This window comes from Micropterus salmoides, unplaced genomic scaffold, assembly GCF_014851395.1.
Source record: "Micropterus salmoides isolate LMB-PRFRI ecotype aquatic unplaced genomic scaffold, ASM1485139v1 Ms_hic_scaffold_9, whole genome shotgun sequence".
NCBI lineage: Eukaryota > Metazoa > Chordata > Actinopteri > Centrarchiformes > Centrarchidae > Micropterus > Micropterus salmoides.
In genome coordinates, this window is record NW_024044681.1 from 32,680,083 (window position 1) to 32,693,064 (window position 12,982).

At 42.6% G+C, this 12,982-nt stretch overlaps 1 protein-coding gene across 1 annotated transcript; it reads right to left on the reverse strand.

The window, feature by feature from the left end:
- Nucleotides 1–1,814: 1,814 nt before the first annotated feature.
- On the reverse strand, nt 1,815–12,301 carry wnt11 (wingless-type MMTV integration site family, member 11). The gene is made up of 6 exons (XM_038708839.1): nt 12,018–12,301; nt 9,959–10,150; nt 7,863–8,107; nt 6,036–6,313; nt 5,546–5,838; nt 1,815–2,795 (listed from the first exon to the last, which is right to left on the reverse strand). The coding sequence occupies exons 2-6, from the start codon at nt 10,039–10,041 to the stop codon at nt 2,621–2,623; spliced, it is 1,074 nt and encodes a 357-aa protein (XP_038564767.1). The 5' UTR covers nt 10,042–10,150; nt 12,018–12,301; the 3' UTR covers nt 1,815–2,620.
- Between the last annotated feature and the right edge of the window lie 681 nt (nt 12,302–12,982).

The following is a 12,982-nucleotide window of genomic DNA, read 5'->3' on the forward strand; positions in this document are numbered from 1 at the left end:
GAAGTGAAGTGGTTCATCATCCTGAGTGGTTATTGAGTACTGAATAATTACTTAATTATTACCTGTCCAGGGTTACTCTTTTTGTGTCCCTTCAAGTAAAGTGATGCATTACGCAGAGGACTTGTTGAGTACTGGATAATTACTTAATTATTACCTGTCCATTAGTTACCCTTTCTGTGTCCCTTCAAGTAAAGTGGTGCTTCACACTGAGGGCTTGCCGGGTACAAAATAATTACTTAATTATTACCTTTCCATAAGTTTAACATTTTTAGCAGTAAGCGAGACAGTGTGCAGGAGTCCTTCTCATTGTTTTTAGATACAACAACGGCCACTATACACATGCATTTGTTTCCACAACCATTTATTTATCTGCAAAAGTATAACGGTGCAAAATACAGCGTTTGTGTGCTTCAGAAGGAGACATGGGGCGAGAGCTGCTGGTAGTCGCAGGGGTAAAAATATTGGTCTCTGTAGGCGGCTGTTCAGTGTGCCTGCCCGTTTCATCTGAATAACACGCTGAGAAAAAAAAATTAAATGTTGGGTTCTTGGGGTGCACATAAACAGTAACTACTTAGTAATGAATGAGTTGTTACTAGTTTTGTGATTCAGGAGCAACGCATAAAGAAAGTGGTCAGTATTATCAATCTGCAGACATTCATGAACGAATCATTACCTAATGATTAATTAATATAGGATAGAAACTCATTATTATCTACTATTTAGTCCTTCTTTAAGAATTATTAGGGAAGTACTTACTAATGATTCATCACTGATCAAGTTGTTCCTGATTCGTTCCTGACTCATTTCTTTATTAACTATTAACTCTATAAAATGTAATCAGGGGTTACTCATTAACTAATGGTTTACTAGCAGTTAGTTCCTCATTTATTCCTCATTTGTTAACTCCTCAAAATGTTGTGTCCCTTACTGTAAAAACTGCCCCAAAAATTCAATTAAATGAAACAGACAGCTGAGAATCAAGTCCAGCGTCATTAAATCGCCACTAAAATCTAAATGACTGGTGATAATATTCCCCTCAGCCTTGTTTTTCCAGAGCACACAGGGTTGTTTTGGCAGTGTATGTGTGCAACCACAGGTTAGGGTCAAGAAGTGTTACAGCTCAACAGAGTGTGCAGCTTGTTCGGGCTGGCGCTGCGATGTATCATGTGAGCTCACAGCATGGGCCCTACATCTTCCACAGCTATTTCTGTCAGTGTAAAATCATGAGAACCACTTTAACCAACACAAGGCTGGGCAGAGGGTAATATCTCGGCACTGCACAGTGCCAGGTCTGTTCCCTCCGGCAGCCCAACTGTCTGGCTATATGTTCAAAATAAATAGGATTCCTGCCTTTTTTTTATTTGATGTTTGCCCATTGGGGGTCTGGCGGTCAGACAGATGACTGTTCCAGTGTTAAAGCCATGAAATGAGTGACAAAATCCCTTTGCAATGGCCTTTGTGAGGAGGTGGAATGGCCAAACAAACACTTTCCCAGGGTTTGGGTAATTCAGAGAACAATCCCACTAGGCTGTCAGGTTGAGCCCTGCAATTCATTACTGACTGTGCTGAGCTGATTTACAATCACAGTGTGCTATAAGTTGTGGTAAACTGTTATTTTATAACACTTGGATTTGCAATGAATTACAGTAAATGTTGCTTACTTTAAAAATAATTAGCATTGGGGGATATGGATCTGTCTTTGCCAAAATTCTGTAAAATGAGCTACAGATTATAATATTAAAAGTGCAGGTCACAGAAAAAGGAAAAATAAAAAATGCATTTTCCATGTAAAGATGATGGTGAAGAGCATTTTGTTATTTTATAAATACTTCTTTCTTTATTTCAGTATACAAAATAACAGTATGTACATCCACACAAAAGTGGTTTACAAAATCCATGAGTTCAGCTCATATGCTCTGAAAAATAGAATATATTTTGAACTGCGTGTCAAACATAAAGGAGATAATGCACCATTTCACAAAGTTCTTAATGCTCCTCTCTCAATCCACAGGGATGCAGGCAAGCTCCACACAGGACACATGTTGAGAGTCCAAAACATCAACCACAAAAAATGTTCCGTGATTGAAAAGTACTTGAAGTTCCCTTTGTGTTCCTTTTTCCTCTATTGTCCTTTGCTGCACAGCAAAAACATTTTAAGTACCTAAAAAAGTACCACATGGATCCTTCGATTTCCGTGGAATGAAGCCAAACATAAGTCTCTGTCTACTGAGGGGAAAAGACAATCCCTCTCCTCCAGCATAAAATCCAATATTATTTCTTTTTATTAGAGATATAATAAAATAGACTTTCAATAGCCCTGTTAGGGGGATTTATAACCATTAACAAGAAAAAGGAAATACCCAGGAGGACGGCGGTCTTCACGTAAACCGGTACTCTCGCCACATCCAGTTTTGTGAAGCGAAAAAGCTTAGAAGCCCATTTGGCAGTTTGGAGATTTGATACAAAAATGATACTGACACAAGAATAGACCAATTCTTGAGATACACATGCTAAAGACAAAAGTAAGCCTTCTCTGTATTGTAGTGCTTTGGTTAATTTGTAGCCTCAGGGGGCTGTGTACAAGTAGAGGACTGCTGGTGGGGCTGGCAGCGGCACAGACTCATTTGCAAACGTATCTCTCCACGAGCCGCTCACACTTCTTGCAGGTTACGTAGCAGCACCAGTGGTACTTGCAATGGCAGCGCTCCACCAGCTTCTCTGTGTACGGGTTGTAGCCACGGCCGCAGCACATCAGGTCACAGCTGTCGCTGCCAAGAGAGGTTTTGTTGCACTGCCTGAAATTAGCATAGACAAAAAGAACATATTATCTTAGAGATTTCATTTTGTGTTACAGCTACAGATTTATGCTTCAACAAGATAGAGAAAAAGAAAGTTTTGGACTTGAAGGGTAACATATTTGCAGTTTGGTTTCCTGCCTAAGACAGTTAGGTTTACAGCTTCATTCAAAAATATATTTTATAATCTCACAGCCTGTGAAGAGCCCAGATTAATCTTCTAAAAGTGCTTGAATGACTGAACTTTTGTGCAGTGAAGTCCTTCTTCTAAAAAATGTTTGTCCTTTCATTTTCTTTTTGTTTCATTGTCTCTGGGCAGTGGGTGCTAGGGAGCCTCTGATTTCAGAAGCCTAAGGCATCTTGAATGAGCAGTAAATAGCCCGACCGTAAATCACACTGAATACACAGGGCTGCCCTCCCTTTCTTTAGCTTGCCCTCTCCACATAATTGCATTGTTTTATGATGGCAGAGTGTTAATGACCAATATGGTGAGGGAGACGCTGAGCTGAAGGCTGCTGCGGGAGCAAAAAGAGGAGGAGGAGGGACAAGAGTCATTGAGAGTGTAAGACAGGTTTATTACATTGGTGGGAGCTGGGAAATAGACAGAACCCCCCCCCCCCCACGGTTATGTTCTATTAGGAGCAAGATCTCAATAGATCGCTTCTGTGTGGATCAAGAGTGAGAATCCTGCTAGTTTAAGAAGAGGCATAAAAATGGAATTTAAGACTAATGAACGCTTCAATAGCGTGCCTCTTCCCAGGTCTATGATCACACTTTATCCATTAGGAACTGCTGCTAAAATTCACTTTCCCTGTCCCAGATTCAGGGTCTGAAAATAACTTTTCTCGTGGCAGGCAAGTTTTTTTTGTCTGCTCATTTAGGCGTCATTTAATGTAAATTAAATTGTTCAGTGTTCACTATATTTACACAAAAACATTACTGCATGCTTGAATGTAAAAAGGACCCACATATTTCAGTGCATCACTCCACCTTACTTATCAACCAGGTATTTCAAAGGTCTCTACACACGACCAGAAACACAAAGTTCACACAAAAAACCAAGGTTCAACCACTAATGAATGAGTCCTTATCTCAGTTCAAATCTCCACAGGAGTCCATTTCTCAACAAAAACCTCCTCTTCTGGATCCAAGCAAGCAAACAAAAAAATACTTTTCAGTACGTAGTTGGCCACTAAAAATAAAATCATGTGTTGCATACTGCATCTAATAGACAAGCTTGGCGATTCTACGACAGCACTGGAGTTACTGTCTGTAGTTCGGCTGGTCACGCCAGATGGACTGGGCCTCTTCCACCGGTGAGTTTGGTTGGAAACGCCGTCGTAGATACCCCTCGAGCTGACTGATGTGTGTGTGTGTGTGTGTGTGTGTGTGTGTGTGTGTGATATGCAGGCTCGTGTGCCGATCGCCACAATACATTAATCTTACCACATGCTGCTTTCTGTTGTGTATTTCCCTGCATGGTATCTGCTGCTCTCATCTCTTGTGAATGGGTCAGCGCTAACAATGTAGACAGGGGTAAGGTCGATTCAAGTGTGAAAACTGATAAAACCTCTGCTCGAGTGGCCACCAGTGAGCGAGAAATCAGTGGTGAGATTACCGTGGAAAAGAAGACCATACTGTGGCAATGCAATCGGTCTAGACACTCGTGGGAATAATCCATACACACGCATGTACACTCACAGTTACTCATACACAAACATCAGCGTCACACGCTCATGTAATGATGCCAGCAGAGCGGGCGCCTCAGGACTTTGCTACTGCGTGTGGCTGCTGCGTTATCAGGCAGCAGACACCTTGGGGACAGTGAGTGTCCTTTACATGAAGAATGTCTTCTGGTTATCTGTAGAGTAGTCTAATGCTGAAGGGAACGTTTTCTAACATGTCATATGATGTATGACATTTATAACATATAACAACATCACGTGCCATTTTAGTGAATCTCATTATTCTCAGTGGCTTACACAACCATGGCTGCTGAATGTTCTTGCTAAAGTACATTGTTCTTATACGGTGGGGTGTGTGTGTGTGCTTAAACAAGCTAACGGATGATCAGTGCTGAAATGTTGGTGAAATTATATCTGATGTGATTATATTAACAGAGACATTAGTCACACGCACACACACACACACACGCAAAGTATTCATGGTAAATTGGGAAACTCAACACGCTTGCAAGATAGCGCAGCATAATTATGGCCTACTTCTCTTAGGGTTGGTCAAATCTTAACCTGAGCCACGCCCTCAGACAAATGGGCTCCTCGTTGCCCTCAAACCTCTCACAGAGCACAGACCAAACACTGTCCCAACTAAAACACTGGAGCTGGATGGTGTAAATAAACCTTTATCTTTGGGGGACCATTAACTATTTCCCCATCTGTGTGGCCCTCTCCAATCAATATCAGCTCAAGTGCACTCAGTGCTAAGAATAAATGCATTAGTCATTGTTTTAGATAGCGGGACAGCGACTCCAGTCACAGCTGCCTTTTCAGTGACAGATGCTCAGACAGAGTACTCTCAAGGGCCACTGGCTGTTATCAGCCAGCCTGCAAACTAAACGGTGCCACCAGGAAGGACGGCACTAAAATCAACATCCTGGATGAGCAGACATTCAGGACGGGCCATTTCCTTCCTGTGTCATGCTAATCAATCCAACACCAAACCACCAAATATTGCCCTCTTTCTCATGCACTCACACAGTCACACACAATGATGTGATGTGGCAGTCTCACCTGTCTTGTGTGCCAACAGAGCCCTGTTTATCATTCTTGGTACAGAAGTCCGGGGAGCTCTGCAGGTAGACCAGCTCGTTCTCTCTCACCGGCCTGATGTCAATGTCTTTGGGTACCAGCTGTTTGCGTGTCCCCATGGGCCGGTGAACCACTTTGGTGGCAGACAGGTACTTGGTCTTCAGGTCCATGGCGATCTCCCTCAGGTCTTGCAGCCCTCTCCAGCAGGTCCGTATGGAGCAGGAGCCGGACACACCATGACATTTACACTTCATCACCAGGGCCTCTCTCAACACCTATTCATGGAGACAGAGGAGACGAGGGCTAGATAGCAACCTACTCACTCTTTGTGGGATTGACATTCCCACAGATAAGACGCCGTACAAGCCAGGCAAACTAAAACTAAACGGTAGCGTCCAACGTGTTAAGCTTCTTTAGAAACAACCACTTTGCATTTTGCACTTGTTTTAAGATGAAGCCCTATATTGCTTACTTGTCTCCCGACTTCACTGTTGTGTAGGTGCATCAGTTTGTTGGCGTGGGAGCCTGTGCGCTTCATCTTCATGGGAGCATCAGAGAACTTGGAACCCATGATCAAACCGTAGTGCAGGTTGTCAGCACAGCCGCCCCAGCGGTAGCCAGGCTCTGGGATCTCTGCAGGGATGGGGCCACACGAGCACAGCCGCAAATCTCCAGAAGTGCACGCCCGTGCTATGGTGTGGCTGATGGTTGCTGCGGACAGGGCATAGACAAATGCAGCCTCTCTTGTTCCTGTCGAAACAGATAAGAAACTCAAATTACATAGGGAAAAATGCAAGACGCCGGGTTTTTTTAGGTCCCCAGTCCAGTAGAGTTCAACACATAAGCACATATTATGTTCAGTGGTCACCAGCTTACTAATTTTCATTATCAATTCTTTTCTTGATAAATGAAGTAATCAATGTCTAGCCAACAGTCTAAAACTAAAACTGAGCTACACCCAGACACCAGACAAAGAAGAGCAGCACATCTTCAAAATTTAAAACCCAGAACTAGTGAATGTTTGGCATTTTTGCTGGATTAATCGATTATTAAAATAGTTGCAGATTTTTTGGGAGGATTGATAATAGACTAATCATTTCAGCGCTACTGGTTATTAATAGAAATTAAATCCATGAAATAATATTTACTTAATAAAGGAAGCAACCAGCAGAGTGTGTGAATATTCTGTCGGATTTTGTTTAAATGTAGTGCGATTAGGATGCAGGCACTGCTAGTTTTCATGCTTTAAAGACTGGCATTTGTCATAATGTATGCTCAAGCGTGTAGTGGTCACCTTGATCTGATGGATTCCAATGATTAAATGTTATTACAGCAAATAAAAAAAGGATCAAAACATTTCTCTCTCTCCCTCTCAGCGCTCTACTGTCTCAGTGGGGGGAAAATAAATATTCTGCACAAAATGAAACTATCAAACACAGTCCATCACTACTCGTACCGTAATGCAGAGTGAGCACTGATGTAATTGGTGGTGATGCGTGTACGTGGATAGCACATATGTTAAAGGTCGGGGAGCATTTGGAAGGAAGGGAAGAAATCATGTATGACCCTGGGCTGGTTAGATCAAAGGCATCCCTGGACAGAGATGAGCCATTTCCTGTTCGGTGCAGAATGTTCATTTGGCAAATGGCAGCGATGTGCTTTCTGGGGAGCGCTGCATAGCTCCCACACCCACAACCCAGTAAATTGTCTCTGGCTGACTCAAGGTCCTTTTGGCAATAGAAACACAGCTAAGTCAGACTGCAACGCAAACAGGCGTGCAGTCAGGTAAAGCTGTGGGTTTTGGATATAAATAACAAGCCAATTACTTTATCATCCAGAATGTACACATGTTGTGTGTGTATATATTGTGTGTATTCTCAAATAACAGCTTCAGTACAGGTCCCTGGTGAAGGCTCCTCGGGAATAATTATGGAATAATTTGTCTGGCAGCAAAAAAGTGGAAAGATGAAGCAGCGTGTCATCTTAAACAGAAATAGTTTTTCAAAAAGAACAACATTATTCTGTATAAAAGTTCTTCAGATTGCCGACATGTTAAAACATACAGATACATTTGATTGTGGTGTCTGAGCATAGACACCATTAAAGGGCTGTGGATCATTTCACCAGTTACTGTAAACTAATCTGCAATACATGCAGCACTTAATGACCTTGGTTTTGGATATTCACTGAATGTCAAGCTCGACCATAAACACCAGACTCTTGTGGGTAAAAGAAAGTGGAGCGGCTCTTTGGAAGCAACGGCGTCTTCGCTGTCATTCCAAACTCTTTATGACCATACCTCGGTCGAGGTCTGGACGATACTTCGGGGCATCAAGGGGGATGTCAATGGAGGAGCAGTTCCAGCGCATGTCAGCGAAGGTCTTCTGACATGTTTTCTTGACTTCGCGGGCAGCTTGGATAATGGTCTGCATGAGCTCCAGGTTGCTGCGGCACAGCTGAGCTTGGGAGGACACCATGCCAGGCAGCAGCTTACAGTGATGGGTCTGGTTGATGTGTAAAGATGCAGGAGCGTGTGACAGCGATCTGCAGGGGGGTAAACAAAAGGAACTGGTCAGTTTGCATTATACGATACATAATATTTTTATTGTGGTGATGATGCAATGATGTGATGATTTCTTTACCACATTTTTTTGTTTGTTTTATGAGTTGTGAAGTGATCACGTTTGTGGGAATAAAAGTGCATGGCGTGAGTTTAAGTTCCCGCGGTGTGTTATCGATTTGAGTTTTTTGTGTACACACATTTCAAGCCTCTGAGACTCCGTCAGCTTCGAACAAACAACTGAAAAATCCAAACAGATCATGCTTCAGGCAGGGAAATATTTTGGCACGTGTTGCATAAAAGAACCATCTTATCACACGAAAATCCCGAAGGAAAGTCAGCTGCTGATTCATAAAATATCAGTGACACGTTCTTGGCATGGGGATTTTCTTTTGTTAAAGCACCGAATAGGCCTAAAGATACGCCAAAAAGTATAAAACTCCCACTAAATTCTGATCCACTGTCAGATGAGAAACAACATAGATCCCTCAACATTTGCATTTTCCACCACAGGAAGCATCATCCTCTGTGGCCTCAGTTTGACATGAATCATCCGTTTACAGACTACTAAAGGGTGCACGCATTTGATTGAAACGTTTTAAACTTATTGAGGATTTACTTAATAGAGAAACCACAGGTGGAGCAGGTTAGCTCTGATCTCTGCTTTCTGTGTCTTGCACTCTGCTGAGAGTTCGTGAGAACCAGGCAGCGCCGCCTGCACCTTGGCCTGTTTTGCATTAGGGGCCGAGGGGCCGCCACTCTGTGCCCAATGATAAGCTGTGACTCCACTGGTCTCGTGGTAACCCGGCACTCACAGGTGTTTACAGCTGCATCTGTTTTGCATTGCACCGCTGTGCATTATCAAGACTGTAAGACTTCTCGCTTAGATTTAGCACATGCCACCCCAGCTCTCATGGGCAGATCTGCTTAAGTCCTCCCACTGTGACTATTACAACCACTCATTCTGATAAGAAGCCATAGATTTTTTTTTTTTGGGTGAAGCCAATGAAGAACACTGTGTTTACACAGTGATCAGACATAAGGCACAGGGATGGAAACTCAGATAAAGACCAGACACCAGAATGAGCACGTTGTGAAGAAACCTCAACGGGTTTATAAGAATACCAAACAAAACCATCTGAAACATTCAACTGAAACATAAACAAATTCAAAAAATAGCAACTTGGGAATTTTATGCACTTATTGCGAAAATGACTGTTTACTTTTACTCTACCATGAAAACAGTGTAGCGCTCAGTACGAGCAACCAACATTTGTATCAACATTTATGGCATCGCAGCCAGCTTCCTTCACTAGCACACTATTTTAAACTGACTCAGGCTTAACTAGACTACACACAAGAAGCAGTCACATCACTGGCACTGTCTGCGCCACCACGCCGCCTCGTCATCTTTGACTTATTTTCCTTTCTTATCTTCTTATTACACAGCAGGGGGTATATTTTCTCTAAGATGTTGGAACTGAAATACGCGTGCCATCTCCTTTTACTGAAGCCACATTAAAGTTAATAAAACAAAGAGTTTTCTGGTCACAACCTGAAGAACTGCCAACTAATCAACTGTCTCCTTCATCAGATGCACATGTACAGAACACACAGCTTCTCCCTTGATCGGGAGCAACTCGAGGAATGTTGGGGCCCATTTCAGAGCTGCCACCGACCCTACGCTTCATAAAACACTGAAATGTGCAGCAAAGAGCCACAAAATATCGTGTATGTTCATGATGTCATCCTTTTTGACATTGTTTGACTGTTAGCAGTGTAAAGATTGGGAGAGGCCTAAAGAGTGAGATGGCGGCACTCCTGGGAATACTTACAGCCATTTGATGCCAGAGCAGACTTGAGACAGCAGCAGAGCCGTGAGTACACCAAGAGGCAGGACATGAGAGCTGCTCCTCATGGTTGGATAGTGGCTCCAGTTCACACAGGACACAAATACAAAAGGCTGTTGGGCTTCTTGGTTGCGACTCAAAAGTCAACTTTCATGGCACGACCTCTTCTTCTAAACTCTGTAATAAATAACATCAGTAACATCAATGACTTGGCGATACCACTGCATGCCATTTTTTATTTTCACTCATTTTAAGTATTAGTTATTTCTCTTGGTGCACTGATGAATGCTGTTTAAAAACCATAGCTCTTTGCGTGAGCTCTGAATCCTTACAAGGTTTAGATCTTTAAAAGATCATTCAATAACACACACATCTGATAAAGAAAGGCCTGATACAGGAATATACCATTACCATCTATAAATGCAGCCATTTGCAGGAGTATTGTTTAGTTCTCCTTTCTGTATGCACACAGTAAACAAAGAATAACACAAGAGGAAAAACTGGAAATGAGAAAAAAAAATTGTGCTTTGCAAGAAATACTTTCTAGACCGTTCGCTAACACCAAGCGTTCAAGCACACTGTAGAGGATGTAATGGAAATTATGAGTTCAAACCCCTCCAAGAAACAAGACAAGTAATTACAAGAAAACTCTTAAGACAAAGAAATTTACATTTTAATTAAGGGACTATTGCTGTAGGCCTATCTGTGTTACAGGCAGTGTGTCAGGAGGCACAAGCCTGACTTCATTCTGCTTCATGTTGTTTTGTTATCACATCTGCATTTCTATAATATAGCCTACAATAAAAGAGTCATAAGATATCATAGCTGATTGTTGCACCAGTATTGTTAGTTTTATAGGGGGGATGGATTGGATGATTTAGGTTAGCTACAATCACGTGAACATTTCCTCAACTTTAGGACAGAACATGCAGGCAAGGAGGGCCCGTGACCATGCGCTTTCAAGCTGGCTGGTTTATTTTAGTCTCTGTAATTCGGCTCGCTGTCACCTCAGCTCCACTGGGAGAAATTGAATTTCAACTGAGTCTAGCAGATCCACGCAGAAACTCGCAGTCAGTGGACAGGGCAGCCCATCAGAAACATAATGGTTTAGCGCTCCGAGCCGCTGATAAGCAATCTCTTTGAATAGAGCTTAAACTGAGCGCGTTAAAACTGCAGGTATCTGATAATGGGCCCGTTTAAAGCACGAGTTCCGTTCCTCGCAGCTGATTGGCGGAGACGCCTCCGAAACTGTGTGAAATCACTGATATTAATTATTTAAATGCAATAACCGAAACTCGGCGGCCGACTGTTGTGTGTTAGGCTACTCTGGATCCAACTGCCTTTCCACACCAGGACTCTGACCTGCAGGCTGAAAGAATAAAAGAATTAGACCATCACGGAGCCACTATCCTACACATTTCCACTCTTTGTTTCCCGCTTGGCGTCGTATCTGTTTAAATAGCATAAGTCCCGGCCTCAAGTGGATGTGGGCCACTGTTTAAATTTCCATTTGGCCAAAGTGGGCTAAATGGTAGCTCCTGTTTCCCCCTAATAGATAAAAACTGATAGCCCCACACTCACCAAGATAAGCCTGGCAGGACTAATACTCAGAGCCTACTTTCTAACGATTAGTGAGGATCTAATTAGTGGAGCTAAACTAACAGGGTCGGGAAAGGATATTTTTATAGGCTTCATGCCTAATGTTTGTGTGTTATAATATTGTAGGCCTATTGTTTGCCAATCTGCTTGTGAAGACGTCCTATGAAGCTCTGCACTGGAGCTGTGATATGTTTTAGGCTCCATACAATTAAAATACAACAACTAAACCTAAACGGGACTAAATGCAGTTCTGATTTCTCCAATCTTAAACTAATCTGTGTCACACTCTCCCCGGCAAATAGCCTAACTCTGGCGACAAACAAAGCGACTCTGTATTCACTCACTAATCCTAAACTTTAAACCTACTGCGTGCGCACAAAGACGCACCGCACTCACTAACAGCAGCACAAGATCTCCTCCGGCCAAAAAACAAGTTTGAGCTCACCTTTGCCGCTGCGCTCAGCTTCCACCGATCAACGAAACAAGAGAAAAGGGGGTGGAAAAAATGAAATCTCGGCAGGAATATCCTTTCAGGCTGCTGTCTGTGTCGGTATCAGCCAGATGCGTTAGTAAAGTCCAACATCGGGTGGTGGAATAGCTCCGGGCAGGTACGCATGATGTGTATCAGAGCGGTGTCGGTGCGTGAGCGCGCGGGGGGACAGAGGAGAGGTCTGAGCAGAGGAGGGGGAGTGAGCCTGAGTGGGGGCAGCCTCCGCTCTAAAGTACCCCTGCCCTGCTTTGATCTCACTGCTGATGTCAGACCGGCATTAGCATAAGAAAGCTGCACGGGGACAGAGCTATTCGGAAATACTAGAATGTAATGTAGTGGGACTGATATCCCATAATATTCCCAATGGGAAGTGGAGAGAGTTATAGTGTGTCTATGACGATTTAGTGACCTTATCTGAACGGCATTTCTGTAGCTGCTCTGGTATCTTACATACTCCCATAAAATTCCTGCAGTTCTACAAGGACACTTTGTAGTGACCTTATCATCATGCAGTTATAATTATTCTATAGGCTGCAGGAGATTACATGGCTATAAAAGTTAGGTTATGCTATACAAAAACATAAGACCTATTAAGTGTCCTTACAAAATTTGTTTCTGGATTAGAAAAATATTTCTTGCACTAAAAAACAAAGTGGCACTCAGTTATCTAGTTTTGCATTCTTCTTTAGAAACAGCTATGCAGTCTTTTTCCTGGGTACACTGCTAAAAATATCAAAACTACAGCAATGGACCAACAGTAGTGTAAAAAGGCCACAATGAGACACATGTAGGCCTACCAAGTTATTTAATATTTTATTCTTAAGATATAAAAAGATTCACAGATACATAGTGTATTGATCTATGGTCATAGTGCTATTGTTGATCCGGACAAATAAAGAAAGAAATGTTCTGCTTCTGTT

What these genes read in the sequence shown, in the direction of transcription:
- wnt11 (XM_038708839.1), bottom strand. Translation starts at nt 10,041, where the DNA reads ATGAGGAGCAGCTCTCATGTCCTGCCTCTTGGTGTACTCACGGCTCTG. An exon ending in ACAGTGAAGTCGGGAGACAA is followed by an intron (nt 5,839 to 6,035) that starts GTAAGCAATATA and finishes CTCCATGAATAG; the next exon opens with GTGTTGAGAGAGGCCCTGGT. An exon ending in TCTGTTGGCACACAAGACAG is followed by an intron (nt 2,796 to 5,545) that starts GTGAGACTGCCA and finishes TGCTAATTTCAG; the next exon opens with GCAGTGCAACAAAACCTCTC.